Here is a 17,610-nt window from a genome sequence, read left to right as displayed (position 1 = left end):
CAGGATCTTTTTTTTTTTTTTAATTAACTTTAGCCCTGGGTGGTGTGGCTCAGTGGATTGAGTGCCAGCCTGTGAACAAAAAGGGTTGCCGGTTCGATTCCCAGTCAGAGCACATGCCTGGGTTGCAGGCCAGGTCCCCAGTGGGGGGCAAGTGAGAGGCAACCACACATTGATATTTCTCTTTCTCCCTCCCTTCTGTCTCTAAAAATAAATAAATAAAATCTTTTTTTTTAAAAAAGAAAGAGAAAGCACAGGATTTCACCCACATCTGTACAGAAATATTTACTTTGTGAGACAAAAAAACTCAAGATCACAGTACACAGTGGTTATTTATTTAAATACTTGAAAAGGTCAATGATGGAAAAAATAGGTTTATCATGGGAGTTTATATTCATTAGATGTACTTTACCATTTAAAAAAAGTGCTGCTTTCCGGCTGCCCTGGCCGGGTACAGAACACTTCATGACACATGCAGCTACTGGAACGCACTACAGCAGACACAGCCTCTCTGAATGATTCATGTACTTCGGGAGGAAACTCACCAGTAGTAATGGTGACTGTTTATTTAAACTAAAATATCGGTAATATACAAATCTGTTTCTCATTTGATTGAAAGGGCTACAAAATTCAACACAGCGACAAAGGAAACGACATGATCACGTGGTAACACCTCTGGCCTACCGGCCCCTTCCAGGGGGCCCCTGGCTCGGCTCCGCAGCCGTCTGGACCGCACGGTGGCTGCAGGGCTGGCCCGCCCCCCGATGACTGAGAGAGGCTGTGCTGGTAAGCTGACACTGACTCGTTTGCTTGGAATAACGGAGAGAAAATGGCAAAGATCATTCTGAATAAGCGTGAAATAAATAAGTGATCCACGAGTAAACACAATCTGAGCTGACTTAAACCTGGGAGAGTGAGGCAGCTGAGCACTAACAATACCGTGTAGAAACATCTAGAAATATTGTTTCTAGAACTCAGTTTGGGAGACCATATCTTGCCTGAATATGTACATTATTTACAAAATATTCCCTTTTGGCCTCTGGAAGTTAGCCATTTTAGTCTGGCTGTTAAGCTGTTTCTTTCCATACGCTAGTCAATACTGCAGTTACAACTATCATGAATTACAAATAATTAATAAAGTAACTCTGCATGTATAAATATGTCAATATTTCTAGCAGAATTTAAAGCATTCAGAATGTACATAAAAGTATTTGTTTTTGGTAGGGGCCAGTATTTTTTTTTTAATCACCGCTGTTTCAATAATGCTTTGTACATAGCAAAGCCCAAAACGGCAAAAACAGTAGCACCAAAACTTGCTCGAAGCCAAAACGTGGAGCTCTTGAGGTCAGCTTGTGTCACGTGCCTGTAGTCAGAAAATATAATTAATGTTTAAAACATGGTTAGTATGAAAATACCAGTATTAACAGTCTACTTTCAGGGAAGTATTAGCACACTTGTCAGGCTAATTGCATACAGTAATGCTTACCAAAAGTATTTATCAATATAGCCACATGTACACTGCTTAGATAATCATTATCTTATAATGTAGACATTAATACAATTAAATGTCTTTATAATTAGCTACTACTTGGGAGTAAACAACATCTAAATTTTTATACGTTTTCTTCACGTGGGAAATGGAGGACTTAGGCAAATCAATGTACCACTTCATAATACCACCATGGTTGTTCAAGATGAAGGGCAAGATGGGGATCTCACTATTTTGCGAGTCAGCTTCATGGAACTTAATGTGCTTTCTTGAGTCCCCAGGAACTGAAAGCTATCTTGTAAGCAGTTAAGTGACAAGTGACAATACTTTTCTAAGAGCAATGCTTAAAGTCAACTTTGGAAATATTGAGCCCCATAAAAATTTACCAAAATAATGCCAAAGGGGTTGGGTAGGATTTAGCAGTTTGCATTAATTTGGTTATTGCTAATTAAAGAAAGGAAAACAAACAAACCAACAACAAACCAACCAACCAACCCTGGTATTAGACAGGCAGTGACAATGTAACAACTAAAGGACATGATGTTAACGTGACTGACTGAAAAGTAAATGACGTAAAACAAAAGAAAGCCATGTTATGCATGACAAGAACAGGGACAGCCTGTATCACAAACCGAGTTTGTGAGCATGCTCAGTTAATAACGCAGCTAAGCACCCTCAAGAGTCTCAAGTATGACAGCTTACCATGAAGAGGATAAAGCTTTAAAGCAAAGGCTGGAACATTTTATTCAAGTATACTTTGAGGTGAACACAACCGAGGTGATGTAGTAAACTTACAGAATTAAGAGCTTAGAGAGACTGTCTAGTTCAGATTATTTGACAACTAAGTTTAACAAACAGATCTGAAGTGAAAGTCAGACATCATTAAAAGACCAAGACACTGACATATGCAAAAGAGTTAAGAGCCAAGAATACAGATTGTGCAAAAGTACTTTGCCTCAGTAACAAAGAGTGAACAATCAGATTAGTTACCACCAAGTGCAATCTGTGCATCCCTAGAAACAAGATTATGCAATGGCCCAGAGCGCCCCATGCTCATCACCGTGGCAAAGCAACACACTCCAATTGCTGATCCTCCCCCGTTTCTATTAGAGAAAAAAACCCACTCCTTACATAAGTATTATTTTACAAAGCAAACTGATAACGCAAATTCATTCCACCTTGTGAATTAGTTATCGCAACAGGCAATGTTTTATTTATTTATTTATTTTTACTTAGGTTTTAGTTTTTCCAGTTGGAAAAACTGCAACAAGGCCAACCCACTGCTTGTGGGCAATGTTACCTGGCTTCAAGAAAAAGTGGACCATGAGATGACTCCATGAAGATGGAATCTTCAACAGAGCTGACGGCGTGCACCTGGTGAGTAATACTGCCTTCGTCGTCTGCTAACAGCATGGCACCCCACTCAGCTACCCGGGCTCTTAACCTTTTGTACACATGCATACAGTTTGTAGTTCACAGCAGAGCTCACAAGGGGACTCAAAATAACGTCTCTCAATTAAACAGCCCACACGGAAACTGAGTTGCCACCCTTTTAGATGCATCTCACACTTTCTATATTTAAAATAAATGTATTCTATTGCAAATCACAAAACCTAAAGAAAAATCTATCTATATGTACTCTTTAAAACACTTGCATACAGGCAAGGCAACCTAAGGCTACAATATACATTCTCTATGTATCTCTCAAGGCTGGTCTGAGCATTCCAAAATGCTAAGTGAGGGAAGTGGCTGAAAGCAATACCCTAGGTGGTACCTGCCAGTATGTGGTAACCATAAGTATTTGTTCAAAATGAGACTGACAGTTATTAGTCATGAAGTTTATAGATACTTCTAATTTCAGAGTACCAAAAACTACAAAATACATCCATGAAAAACTGAGTCCAACAGCCCAAACTCAGAGACTGCTAGGAACCCAGAACAAGGGTTAGAAAGCTCATAACTCCAAGGCAACTGAGATGTGCAGAACCAACCGTGGGAAGGCAGGTTAAAAGTGCATCAGAGCTTTTACTTCAAGCTTTGGTTTCTATGTGACTTTTGTACATTTTCACTGATGGAGGACTTTTTAAAAACTTTTTTACATTTATTTATTTTTTTTTACTTAGGGAAAGAAAGGGATTAGGATTAAAGCTAGCTGTAATCGCATTAAAATCAGTCAAAATAATTTCTCATATATATTTAAGTATGAAATCTGCTGCACACAGCTCCCTTTGTTGTATTTTAAGAAAGTATTACCATTCAGAAAAAATAATGTATTCTGACTGACTTTATTGCTTAGTTTTCTTTTGCATCTCAAGACAGTAATTATATTCCCCAAGGTGTAGTAGAGCCTTCAATAGGCAAAACAGCAGTTCATATTTATATAAGACAAACAATGTAGAGACATGCTCAGAGATACCTAAACACTTAAGGCAACTACTGACTCAGAAAATATATTTTAATGATGCCACTGATGTCAGAGTTGTTGTTTCAGGCACTGTTAGACATGGAAAACCACTCTTCTAGACCAGAAAGCTACTCAGATAACTATTTTATGCCTTTACCAGGTGAGTTTAAAAGCAGCACTAACTAGGTTCTATTTACAGAAGAGAAAGGTCTGTGATGGGTGGCACTGTGGCCACTGCTGGGCTGACTGAGACGCCTAAGCAGAAACAGGGCCGTCTTAGGGGTGTTCCATATCTGATAGGAACCGAGTCACTGCTGTCACTTTAGGTCACAAGTAGAAGCAGAGTAACAGTTTATAAATGTGCTTCCCAATTCATTTCTAAATTCAAGCAAAAATAATTCTTCCACAATTCAAAATCATAATCCTTTCAAAATAACACATAAAATACCATCTTACATTAAATTATAGTGTCTTATTGCGTACTTTTTAGTTCTTCTTAAAGTTTTAAATATTAAAAAGGTAATACTCATATGCTCATTGTAAGATATGTGCAGAATAAAAGCAAAAAATCACCTACCACCCTAACTCACCTAAAACAACTAATTAAAATTTGGGCTATTTCTTTTTAGACTTTTTCTATGTATTTCTTACACAGATGCAAAATAATTTATGTAATTTTATATTCTTTAAAAACCATTACCTAGCCCTGACTGGTATGGCTCAGTGGATTGGGCATTGTCCAGCAAACTGAGAGGTTGCCAGTTCAACTCCCAGCCAGGGCACATGCCTGGGTTGCAGGCTGGGTTCCCCGTTCAGTGTGTGGGGTCGGGGGTGGGGTGGTGGCAGCTGCCAATCGATGCTTATCTTACACATTGGTGTTTCTCTCCATGTTTTCCTCCCTTTCCTTCTGTCTCAAAATAAATAAAAATCTTTTTTTTTTAAGCAGGATTCCTTTTAAAAAATATTTTATTTATTTATTTTTAGAGTTGGGAAGGGAGGGAGAAAGAGAGAGAGAGAAACATCAATGTGTGGTTGCCTCTCATGTGGCCCCCACTGGGGACCCAGCCCGCAACCCAGGCATGTGCCTTGACTGGGAATCGAACCGGCGATGCTTTGGTTCGCAGCCCAAGCTCAATCCACTGAGCTACGCCAGCCAGGTAAATAAAAATCTTTAAAAAACAAAATAAAACCAAATCTTATGAAAGGTCTTCTCCTTACACAGGTGTGAGAGCAGGTCAACATACCCTTAATAATAACCAAATTAGGACTTGGGTATTATTGAGGCTGCTACTTAATAAGGCAGAGAGAGCAAATGTTTCAAAATTCAGGCAATAAAGAGTAAGAATTGTGTCTATGCCCTGGCCAGATGGCTGAGTTAGTTGGAGTATCATCCCATGCACCAAAGGGTTGTGGGTTCGGTCCCCAGTCAGGGCACATACAGCAGGCAACTAATTGATGTTTCTCTCTCTCTCTCATCAAAGAACATCCCTTAGGTAAGGATTAAAAAAAACCCCTGTGCTTGTGAACAGCCACCCCAGGCATATAAGATGCTTTTTGATTAACTCTGCAATTTACACTGAATATAAGAACATGACCCAAAATCTTTATTGGTTCAATGCTTTTAATCAATAATAAATAAAGGGAATATATCAATTGCAATATTTAGAAACACAAAATAATCATATCCTAAAGTGTTCAACAGCATTAAACCCATTCTAGCTATTCCTAAATGGGGTATTTTCAATTTTTTAAAAGATTTTATTCATTTATTTTTAGAGAGAGGGGGAGGAAGAGGGAGACATCAATGTGTGGTTGCCTCTCATGTGCCCCCTAGTGGGGACTTGAGCTGCAACTCAGGCATGTGCCCTGACTGGGAAATGAACCTGCCATCCTTTGGTTCGCAGGCCCGAGTTCAATCCACCGAGCTACACCAGCCAGGTCATTTTTAATTTTTTAAAAATAATGTGTCACAGGATGTTATATATCTGGGATATGGAAACTATATTAAAGAGATCTACAAGTCTGCAAAAATTAGAACGTCAGGAAGGGGGAGAATTCAGTGACATCCAGGTATCAATTAACCTTCTTGAGGTTGCAGGCTACTATGCAGAAGAAAAGTATAGTAGAACATACTCAAAAGCAACAAAGCCAAGACTGTAGGATGAGTGGTTCGACCCATTTTAATCAGCCCTTCCATACAGCTTGTCAGAAACAAATGTGAATTTCCCATTTTTTCATTTTTCTCACTTACTTTATCCTTTCCAAACAGAACAAAGAAGTATACAAATGCACTAATATGAATGATCTTCTAATTTTATAAATCTGTTCACATATGTACCTCAGGTATGGAGTTTCAAGTTACTACTCTGAAAGAGCCTATTTAATGGTAATGTATGTACCCTAAAGTTACTAGGGCTCACAGATATCATATGTAGCTTTCTGCTACTTCAATTACACATCTCAACTTGAAAACTGTACTGAGGTCAACCAAACTGTAGTTTTATACTTTTAATAACTCCCTTAAAAAAATCCTCACCCGAGGATATGTTTTTATTGATTTTAGAGAGAGAGGAAGGGGGAGAGGGAGATAACGAGAGTAAGGGAGAGAGACAGGGGTGCAGGGGTAGAGAAAAACATCGACTGGCTGCCTCCTGTACAAGCCCTGACCAGGGATCGAACCTGCAACCTAGGTATGTGCCCTGACTGGACATCGAGCCCACAGCCTTTAGATGTGTGGAACCACACTCCAACCAGTTGAGCCACCTGACTAGGGCAATAACTCACTTAAAAAAAAAAACTTTAAATCTCTCTGCTTTTATTCCTTTCAATGCTTCTGCCTGGCAAAGTAATTTGTTGAAATTTCTAATAAAAATGTCTTTACTGCTAATAATTAATTTTAATAATGACAATTCTCCTAATTGAACTAGTAGGCATGAATATTCTATTAAGATATTTCTCAAAACAGGTTAAGAAATCAAAATATAGTATCCAAGAAAGATGAATTACAACACAAAAATCGTAAGAAAGCTGTTAACTGAGCATGCCTGAATAATAACATACCTTGGAAAAGGACACAGGTGTGCATCAATGTCAAAAAAAAATGCTTTAGCAAGCATTAGAAGAATAAAAGTTTGGATGATCATAGGTACACGGGAAATATGCCATGGGAAACACAACATCTATATGATAACTACCGATACTTAAAGATCAGACTAAGCCAACTCCACCTTGTGTGACCTTTAATATATTAACCAAGTGGCAAAAGTATTTTAAATTATAAGCAGCAGCAGCTTATTTAATGAGAACCTGTAACATAATCTCTCGTATAATTTTAAACTTGTGACTATGTACCCAAATTCAAAGAAGGAATACAGAAGTTCCATACGAAACAACACAGGACAGACTTCCTTGCATACAGTATTTCACGGTAACATAATATCCCAAGAATTCTCAAACATTATCCCAAGAATCTCTGTAACATTAAGATCTGTAGGAACCTACCCTTTTCATAAAGCAATCCTACGAAGAGATAGTTTATTTTGGCATGACAACAATAAAATCCTTTCTTCAAAAAAAAAAAAAGTGAGGGCTCTTCTATTAAGTAACATGATTTTGTTTATTTTGGTATGACAACAGTAAAACCCTTTCTTCAAAAAAAAAAAAAAAAGGTGGGGGCTCTTCTATTAAGTAACATGATTTTAAATTGTGTAAAAGAGCTTAGGTGATTATTAAAGCAATATGGGCAAATTAAGTCAATAACAAATGGCTTCAATGTCACATACATTCAACTTAAAAAACACACTAAAACCAGGGTGAAAAATGCAGTGGGTGTGACGACTGTCCATGGCACCACTGGGGCTCTGCAAATAGTCAGTGTGAACTACGCCCTTGGTTTTGGAAGTAAAACGTGGTTACCAAACTTAAGGAGTAACATGAACAAATAATGTATACGGCTAATGCAAATAATAAAATTGAATAAAAGAAATCCTAAAACCAAAATAAACATCAAAGAAATTCACACCAAAATAATAAACTTTAAAATAAACAATTCTGATTGATTTATAAGTTAGGAGGAGTGGATTAGACACAGAAAACTAGCTGATAAAGGGACTGAAAGGAGATAAAAAAAATGACTAAGGGGCAGAGACAAACAAATGAGAATGAACACCTAAAGGAAGGGAAGGAAGGGACAAATTAAAGTTCACAGCACACTACAGTATAATAACATCTTCATGAAAAATAGGAGAGTTTCTGAAGTCAGAATAACAAATACTTAATAAACTGAAATCCTGGGTAGTTCAAACCAACAATCAAGCTCACGCCTAACCATTTTAATGCTTTCACATCAAAAAGATAATTTAAGAATATATTAAGAAAAAAATATAATCAAAAGATATTTTCCCAGGAACATGATTTATCCTATTTGAAATGAAAGCATTGCCAAACATTAAAATCATCTGACCACGTTAATCATCCTCCACATGTATTTAAATTCAAATAATTTCAGGTATTTGTAAGTTATTCTAAAGAAAAACATAAACCTATCCAGATCTGGAGGGGGAGGCCATAATTACCAAAGTTACAGTCAGATACATAGTTTAATGCTTCTTTCATATTTTTTCTTTCTTTTCTTTTCTTTCCTTTTTTTTTTTGTTGTTACCAGACAGGGGTCTGGCCCTAAAGTGGGTCTGCCTAAGGCCAGCTGTAGTGTGTGGGTTCTTGACTTGCCGTTGGAAAGATGTCACAACCCAGATGTCCAGGTGAGGAAACATCTATTAAAGCTGGGGACAGTGAAACAAGGAAGGGATCAGCATAGAAGATGCAACAGGAGAGCCTAGGCTGGGCTGCCTGAGCTCACTGGGGAGTCAGAGGAAAGGGGGCTTTGGGGACAGGTTCGGGGGATTAGTCTGAGACAAGCTGCCAGCTGCCCACTGCTTTAGAGGTTAGGAGAGCCTGCTTGTGGAGAAAGGAGTGCGGGGAGAAGGGAAAGGGAATGGCACCAGCTATTCCCAAGAGGGAGTGTGCACCTTCTCTCATATTTTGAAATCAATATACATTCAATTAAACTGGAAAAAAATATTACTACTTTCTGCTTAAAATCTGTACTGCCAGTAAATAAACTAAAAAAAAAAAAAGACAATCTTTTCTGGTCAAAGACACCATAGCTAGGGAAAAAATGGATGATTTCAGAAATGAATTTATTAAAATTGCCTAAGTGTAAATTAACAGGCTTAAATCCTCTCGTCGTCAGGTTATAAGTACTTCCTTTTTCAGCCTGGGATCAAGATCACTGAAAATATAATTAAAGTTTAAAGAAAAAAAATTAACAACATAATATCTAGAAAGATACTTAAAAATAAGTCCATTATCCTCTTCATCCTCAAATTTTGCCCCAGCTCAACACAGATCCTATCCAAAGCAGGTACTTAGGTATTTACATCAGTAACTCAAGGTGGGGCGTGTGATTCAGAGAAAACTGTCCTGGGACATGTATTATCTCTGGAAGGAACTCCTGGTCCAGCTAGCGGCATTTTCACGTGTGCACTGGAACAATGCACTAATTTGAGACCAGCATGTACATATCAGTATCTGTCTATCGATTTCTTTGCAGACATTTGATGAAACTTTCAGCTTCAATAAAATTTTTAAAACCACTCTTTACAGTTCTAGATCAAATATTAGGCGTGGCAGATTTCTAAAGACCAAAGACGTAAGACATAGTGTTGAGAGAGAATCCTCCTTACTGAATCAGAGTGAAAACTTCTTAAATGACTTGTATGCAATCAATCCTTTCTGTTTCTGTAACATTAAGATATATTTAGCATGGTAAGCCAATGGTGACCAACCACCAAAGGTTACCAAGACCTGAGAAATACTAGGATAAGGTGATTCCATTCTCACCTCATCACCCTGTAATTTTTTCAGATTTTCACGAGCAAGGAGTAAAACGGAAGAGGAAGGGTGGGTGGGAGAGGTTCTCATCCCTTAGGTGCACTTTTGTGTCTGTGTGTCTCCGTTTCACAACTCTGAGCTATAGCTTAAGACTGAGGTTGCGAACTGGTGGCCTATAAACATGTTTTGTTTGCTCTGATTAGTACTTTTAACATTTGATTGCTATTATTTAAATATCAGGAAATTTCACATACAAATCCTGATTCCTAGTCTCATAGAATCAGAAGACCTGGTGATGGCATGGGACCAAGATAATTGAAAATGTAATTAAAGTTAAAAAAAACAAAACAAAACAGATGGGCAGAGCTGAGTTGTGGGTCCTCTTTTAGACAGGGCCATCACAGTCCCCACCCCTCTTATTTCGTGAACTTGGCCATCTTCATTCATTCGAATTATTCATCCAGATCCTACAGGCATTAATTTGGGCCTCCACCCCCACCAGCCTTACCTACATCCTTTTGTAACTAGAAGAAACTTCAGTATACAACTTTAAATTTCTACTGTGCTTCTATAATAAATTACTGAAATGCTACAGGGGTCAGGAAGGAGTTCTTTGAAAGGTACACTGGTCTCCTCCCTCATCCTTTTCATTCCTTCCATGCCTGACTACCAGATGTCAGTGATGTATCTCAACATGATCATTAAATTTCTTCTAGTTTATAAATACATACGACAAAATGTACTGATTTCTCTTCAAGGATCACTGTACAGAGCAATGTACTACGAGCAAGCTCATCCAGTCATGCATACCCAGCCTATTTCACTTGGAAGCTGATTAAACCGATCTAAGAATAAAACTGTCATTAAGATGCTGACAATAAATCAACCTGCAATTTTGGACAATCAAGAGTTTCTAGAATAAATAAAATAGATGGTTTGTGATCAGCAATTACTAGGTGCCAAGGTGGGTTCACCAAGAATAAGACTCCGAAGAGTCACTTCCTATTTAGATAAAATTACTTTGCTGGTAAATAGAAGGAATGTGGTAGAAATTATATAATGATTTTTTTTAAAAAGCCCCCCATGAAATCTTTCAGAAGACAAAATATGGACTGGATAATAAAATATTTTGAAGCGACAGAGTAATCTTTCCCCAGAACTGTGAACCTTTACCCCTGGGAAGAGCTCTCCAGTGGAGTGCTACAGGGCTGCTGGCTTCAGCGCACGCTCTCTCTCTCCAATCTCTGGGAATTCAACGGCATTTTTTAATCAACTACTAGAAACATAAAAAAGACAGATCTACCAAATCTGCAAGTAACACAATGCTGAGAGAGATATATAATGGGACAAATGATAAAAATAATGTTTGAAATGACTGAGTTAGAACAAATGGATCAAAAAGAATGACATTTAAAAGAGATACATATGTATCTGCAATTAGATTCAAAGAGTCAACTAAAAATGGCAGATATATACTTAGAGAGGAGGAGACACTGTCTTAACAGCACTTCAATTGGAAAATATCTGGTTTCAATTAACCCCAAGATTAATGTGCATCAACAGTGAGCAGGGACTGCTAAAACGTTAAGTCACGCAATAGATAAGTGCTGTCCTAACTGTGGAACACAAGTCAGATCATACCTGGAGCACTAATCTCCATTCGCAGTGTCACCTTTCAAGAGGTACTCTAAAAGCCTTAAGGAGCTTTGCCCTGGCTGGTGTGGCTCAGTGGATTGAGCACCAACCGGCCTGCAAACAGAAAGGTCACTGGTTTGACTCCCAGTCAGGGCACATGCCTGGGTTGTGAGCCAGGTCCCTGGCTGGGGGGACTGGGAAAGGCAGCTGATGGGTGTTTCTCTCAGACATCAGTGTTTCTCTCCCTTTCTCCCTCCCTTCCCTCTCTCTAAAAATAAATAAATTAAAAAAAAAAACAAAAAAACCCTAAGGGGCTTTGAGATGAGGACAACCAGGAGTGATGAAGTCACTAAAACATCGAATTTAAGAAAAGGCTGAAAGAAATGGGGATGTTCTACCTGGAGAAGAGAAAATTAGGGGAGGCATGATGGCCGTCTTCAAATGTCTGAAGGATTGCTATGTTGAAGAGGGAGTAGAATAGTCGTATGTTGTTCTAAAGGGCAGAACTAAAACTAAAGGAAAGAAAGTTATAGGGAAATCATTTTAGTTAAAAAAAAAAAAAAAAGCAAAAGCAAAACCCTCTCCAATGAGGAAAGCCATCAGCAGATAAACAGCAGTCTCTCAGGAAGGCATTTTAATAGGAAGTTAGGCCAGAAGGATTTTAGAATCTCTTCCAACTCTACCACTCCCAAATCAGAGCTCCTGAACATTGTTTGGTTTGAACTAGCCTGCAGTTTTTCACAGTTGTCGTGGGAAAATCTGTACTACTGCTTTATGAGGTGCCATTCAAAGGATAGAGGCAGAACTTTACCACCAAATGAGGGTGGTAATCCCTTCAAAGCAGTCGCCTGAGATGGCTACATTCTCATTCCAGAGTTGCTAGTGCTCGAAACCTCATCAAAACTCGTTCAGAAAGCTTTCGTAGTCAGTTTCTGGCTCACATAAGATACAGTCTTGCTGTGTCATAGGCAGGCCCACCATATTAAGCCCAGATGACAGTGACATTGGAATGATTTCAGAATCCTAATTCATCCTTAGATACATAAAAAATTTGACATCAGAGAGAAAATTAATACTATACAGGCTCTTGATTGCCCCCAAAATGTAAAATCAATTTGAACTAACGTAGCATTACCAAAATAAGAATATAACCTCCCAAGTTCATTGCTTTGAGGGAATGTATTTTTCTTTCTTTTATCAAAGTATATTACTTTCTAGGCATATGCCATATTTTGGACTCAATTATAAAGACCTCAAAAACTAGTACTATAGATCTTTTTTCTTTTCCATATTCCTCTGAATCCTTCAAGTTGGTTATTATCCTCATTTCCAGAAACCAAGCTCTTTCAAGTAAATATTCCAGGTTCTTACGACAGATAATTTTTTCAAACCCAAGATATTGTTCACATTACTATGGTTTTAGTAAGTGGTATTATTTGAGTGTAAGCTAAATACAGTATAACATTTGGGATCAACATGTCTTTCTTTTCCTCACTACAAATGTCCTAATCTATTTCTACAACTCTCAGCCAAAAGATTTTAATCTTATACATATTATCCTCTAATACAAAAGATACTTTAATTCCCTTAATGAAAAAAGAACACCTAAACTCTCACAGCGCCCTAAACATATCTATTAATTTGAAGGCATCATTAAGAATGATTCCAATTCTGAACACGCCACCACAGTGAGAATTCTAGTGGAAGGTAGCTGGGCATCAGTCAGCTCGTTGTGTTTGCGGTGAGTATCTATATAATAAACAGGTATCCACTGTTTCCTTTTGTATTTTAACAGAATGCCTGGTACCCAGTAAATAAAGTTAAGAACCTGTTAAGAACTGCAGTGAAGATTTTGTTCTTTACAGATTGCAGCAAGTCTGAGTTGAGGAAGTTCTGACAGATGCAAAATGTACACCTGTTGCAGGTGCACATACAGCGTAACCGGGCATGGCTGCGAAAACACACAGAAGGACAGGAGTTGAGTTCTTACTTACAAATACGGCACAAGTCAGGGTGTGCCAACTTAAAAAAAAAGGCTTAGGCATAAGCAACACTAAGGAAAAGGATAGTGTGGGGCATGCTAAAGTTGTGCAGAATTCCACATATATCAAAAATACAGTCAATAGCCATAGCTCCCACCTCCCTCCCTATAGGAAATCTAAAGACAAGGGGGGCTAGAATTATTATTCCAAGAGTTATAGTGGAATAAATATGCACAGCAATAGATGGCACCCTCATCTAAATTAATAAAAAGAAAAACTGAGTAAGCCATACCACCCACCAAATGGACAAGTTTGCTAACATTTAAATAACCATCCCCTCCTCCTCCTCCCTCAGCATACACACATGCCTGAAAACCAGGAAGGAGAAGAGTGACAAATACACAAAAAAGCCAAAAGATGGGTATATTCAACCCTGATGAGATATGAACAACACTGTTTTCAATTATCAAGCACTCTGGTTCCCAAAGGAAATCAAAGGGCTTCATCTTGAACAAAGTACAGGGTTAATTTCATCTGCTACTAAAACACAGTAGCTAAGGATGATAGCATGAAACTCTGGGTGAGAATGTAAAAATCAACAATGGATCCAATTGGTATTAGGTATGAAATTTAGGGAAGCTTTCTGACTCCTTTCTGGTTGAGTGGAGTTGCACTAGTTGGTACAGGCACGTGGGGCAACCCGCTTCACCTCCGCCCTAGCAACCGAAGCAGGGGGTCTCCAATGACTGTTCAGTGGTCAGAGCCACGCAGACGTACAAAGCCACCACACCACCCCTGAAGAGGCACTGGCGCAGAACCCCCTCAGAAGAGCGCCACCTGATGAATCAATGCCATCACTTCCTGTAACACCTGAACATTTTTTAGAGGCTTCTCAGTCAAAGGACTGGCCCATTCTGACTGGCTTAGCTTGTAAGATCTGGTGAGACCACAGCGCAAGGTGGCATGGTTGTGGAGATTAACAGCATCCCAATAATGCCTAGTTCCCAACATAAAAAAAAAAACAAGAATTAATTTATTAAAAAACTCTTACAGGCTCAAGACATTCCTTTTTAAAACTTTACTTGTGATGATGAACATATAACTGCTACTAAGTCACTACCAGCTGTCATACTGGAATCCATCTGTTATTTTATAAATTGAATCTGACTCTTCAACATATACAGGCTCCACCCACCAAGAGGAGGGATGCAAAGTATGCTTAGCAACAGGGAGATGGCTTCATGAGAAGGAGTTTGGGATTAACCATATGGACAAGTATCCAAGTATGTACATTTATCATATATACACACACATACACACACACACAAATTGCAGTAAAATGTTTTCAAGATGCAGATCTAAAAACACAGTTGCAGTTGTTTACAAGATTAAAATAGTGCATTTATACAGTAAAAAAAGACACCATAATATACAGTTAGGCAGTAAGCCTGACCAAGCAGTGCGTTTCTGACTAATTACTAAATGTTAATTATGGCAAGAAAGGAGATTTGCTCATCTATAAGAAAATATCAACAAAATCCCACCGAAGCCGTAAGGAAAAAGTAACTTACAAAGCAGTTTTTAGAAAGACCCAGATTTTTCTCAAATTCTCTATTCTATCAGTGCTGCCCGTGCCTCGGGAGAGTCTGTCTCTGTAATGATCCTCTCTGTAGATAACATACATGAGAGTTTTAAAGTAAAGGTGAAACACATAATAAATAAGGTTGTGTGTATCTTACAGTAATAGAAATGGCCTGTCTTCCAACATAAATAGAATTTCAAGGGTTTACTGCATTTTTAAAAGTACTAATTAGTCAATGAAACAGCAATACAGTTAACTTTGACTCAAAAAATCTGTAACAAATTAATAACTTTCTGAAAAACCTCAGTTTATAGCACTGTATGACTACTCTATTTCATACTGTAGTTTCCATAAGAAAAATAATTTAGAGAATAATATAATCATAAATAGAATGAACTATAAAGTCCTGAGAAACGCACTGCCTGAAAAACTATCTCGTTACAAAACAGAATTTACACACAGCACTGGAGGAGAAGGTCACTGGCAGCCATGCAGTCCTAAGGCAGCCAGCCAGCCATGGCGGTGGCCACAGGTATGTGCTTGTGCACATGCATGTGCAGATATGCAATAAATGTACACAACACTTGCAGCACAACACAATGGGAAACATTCATATAGAGAAATTCCAATTCCAACTACCTTTCAGAGCACTTAAAAAAGGCATTATGTCCTGAACTCAAACATACCCATAATTTAAATAAAAGATTTTAGAATCTTTCACACACTTAAGGTCAATTAGTTGACATGAAAGTATAAAAATGAACTTTTTCCACATGGAAATGCCTTATAAGCATAGAGCAACATGTGCCAACTCATTTTATTACAGTAAGACTACTGTTTTTTTTAAATGCTGGGTGAGGGGCTGAATTTTATTGTACTATCCTATTAATATAGTTACAGCCTGCTCAAAAATACACAAATGCTGTTAGAAGTAATGTTTATATAATATTATGGCACCCAAACCAAGCTTGCATTTACTCAAATTTGTACCTTCTCATTACAAAGTCTCTTTCTGTTGCTGAACAACTTCTATGTGACAAAGAAAGATTCCACCCTCATGGCTAATAATGGCATGCAATGTTGTTATGAACCATGCAACATGAAAATGGTGACAGAGCAAGTACTTACGGGTACATGGCCATTGTTGTCAGTTTAACAAAGATATCTTTACTGGGTGCATCAGCAGTATTGCAAGTGAAGGCTTGTGGTGGAGGCATTTTGTGTTTCCTGCAGAAATCAGTAGGTGAAATACTATATTCTTGTTTAACTTCATGCAGGTCTGACTTTGCAGCTATGATTAAGCAAGGTATTCTGCTGTCCATAAAGTGTTGCTATGGAATAAAAAATGAAATCAAAATCTGATGACAAGTTCAAAAATCACTCAGTTTAATTAAACGTGTACTAAAACTTTTCTCTGGATAGGAAAAGTGTCAATAATTTCAAAGAGCAAATGAACTAAGAGGCAAAGACTGGCAGCAGTCCAGGTCAGTCTCATAAGACCGGGGCCACTTTTCTAATGCCAATAACAATGTAAACCTGTAATGCTCTTCAGATTCAATAAAATAAAAAAATTTTTTTCTTAAAAAGATACAGTATTTTGAAATAAAAAGAAATCCACCTAAAAAATGCATGTCAATTCCTCTACCCTAAAACATACTACTTTCTTTTTTTTTTTTTTAAGATTTTATTTCTAGAGAGAAGGGTAGGGAGGGAGAAAGAAAGGAAGAGAAACATCAATGGTTGCCTCTTGCATGCCCTCTACTGGGGATCTGGACCATGACCCAGACTGTGACCTGACTGGAAATTCAATCAGTGACCTTTTGGTTCATAAGCCAGCACTCAATCCACTGAGCCACAACAGCCAGGGCAGAGCATAATGTCTTTGTACTACCTTTAGTCATTAAGCACAAGCATTTATATACTATGTTTATGTAGTTGCAGTCATGCTGGATATAAACATTTCAAAATGTATAATACTGAATCTACCATGTTTTCAGAATTCAAAATCATTATTTTTAATGGTTGCTTAATAGTCCGCTGGATTATTTTATCATTTTTTAAAATTGATTGATTGATTTTAGAAGGAAAGAGGGAGGAAGAAGGAGAGGGAGGTAGAGAAAAACAACAATTTGTTCACTTATTTATGCATACATCGGTTGCTTCTTGTATGTGCCCTGACTGGAGATCGAGCCCATAACCTTGGTGTATCAGGAGGACACTATAACTAACTGAACTACCTGGCCAGGGTGGATTATTTTATCTTAATTTGGTAAAGCATCCTTCTATTCTTAGACATTTGAATTACTTCTAGTTTTTTGCTACTAAAAACAATGCTAGAATAAATTCCTTTGAACACATAGTTTTTTGCTTTAGTTGGTCTGAAGGTTGTGGGTTATTGTTAAGCGCAACATATAGTTTTTTACTCTAATTAATTCTTATTGATTATCTCAAAGTGACTAGTAACTTTTCAAGCCTCTTGTTTCTCCCCTTGCTCTATAATTATGCTTGAGGTAAATGGCAACATATAATCCATGTGCATTGCTAACAGCCAAGAGGAGCTTCCATTAATACAGAACTTCATAACCAGGAATGCACATCAGAGTCATGTGTGGAGAAAATGTTTTTAAAA

At 37.9% G+C, this 17,610-nt stretch overlaps 1 protein-coding gene across 9 annotated transcripts in view; it reads right to left on the bottom strand.

Annotated features, from left to right (window-relative positions):
• Nucleotides 1–310: 310 nt before the first annotated feature.
• The window catches only part of RHOT1 (ras homolog family member T1), a 60,806-nt gene continuing 43,506 nt past the window's right edge, over nucleotides 311–17,610 (bottom strand). The window contains exons 18-22 of one of the 9 annotated variants that reach the window (XM_045836171.1): nucleotides 16,110–16,312; nucleotides 14,971–15,066; nucleotides 13,246–13,368; nucleotides 2,787–2,930; nucleotides 311–1,360 (exon numbers count right to left, since the gene is read on the bottom strand). In XM_045836171.1, the coding sequence (XP_045692127.1) occupies nucleotides 1,243–1,360; nucleotides 2,787–2,930; nucleotides 13,246–13,368; nucleotides 14,971–15,066; nucleotides 16,110–16,312 (684 nt within the window). In that variant the 3' untranslated portion in view covers nucleotides 311–1,242. Of the gene's footprint in view, nucleotides 1,361–2,786; nucleotides 2,931–13,245; nucleotides 13,369–13,792; nucleotides 14,397–14,970; nucleotides 15,067–16,109; nucleotides 16,313–17,610 lie in introns of those variants that run through there. The other 8 variants (XM_045836174.1, XM_045836173.1, XM_045836172.1 and 5 more) reach the window with 8 other exon arrangements.

Source organism: Phyllostomus hastatus, unplaced genomic scaffold (genome assembly GCF_019186645.2).
Source record: "Phyllostomus hastatus isolate PE091 unplaced genomic scaffold, TTU_PhHast_1.1 phas_contig_210, whole genome shotgun sequence".
In the NCBI taxonomy this organism is placed as follows: domain Eukaryota; kingdom Metazoa; phylum Chordata; class Mammalia; order Chiroptera; family Phyllostomidae; genus Phyllostomus; species Phyllostomus hastatus.
This window is presented reverse-complemented; position numbering and strand designations above follow the sequence as displayed.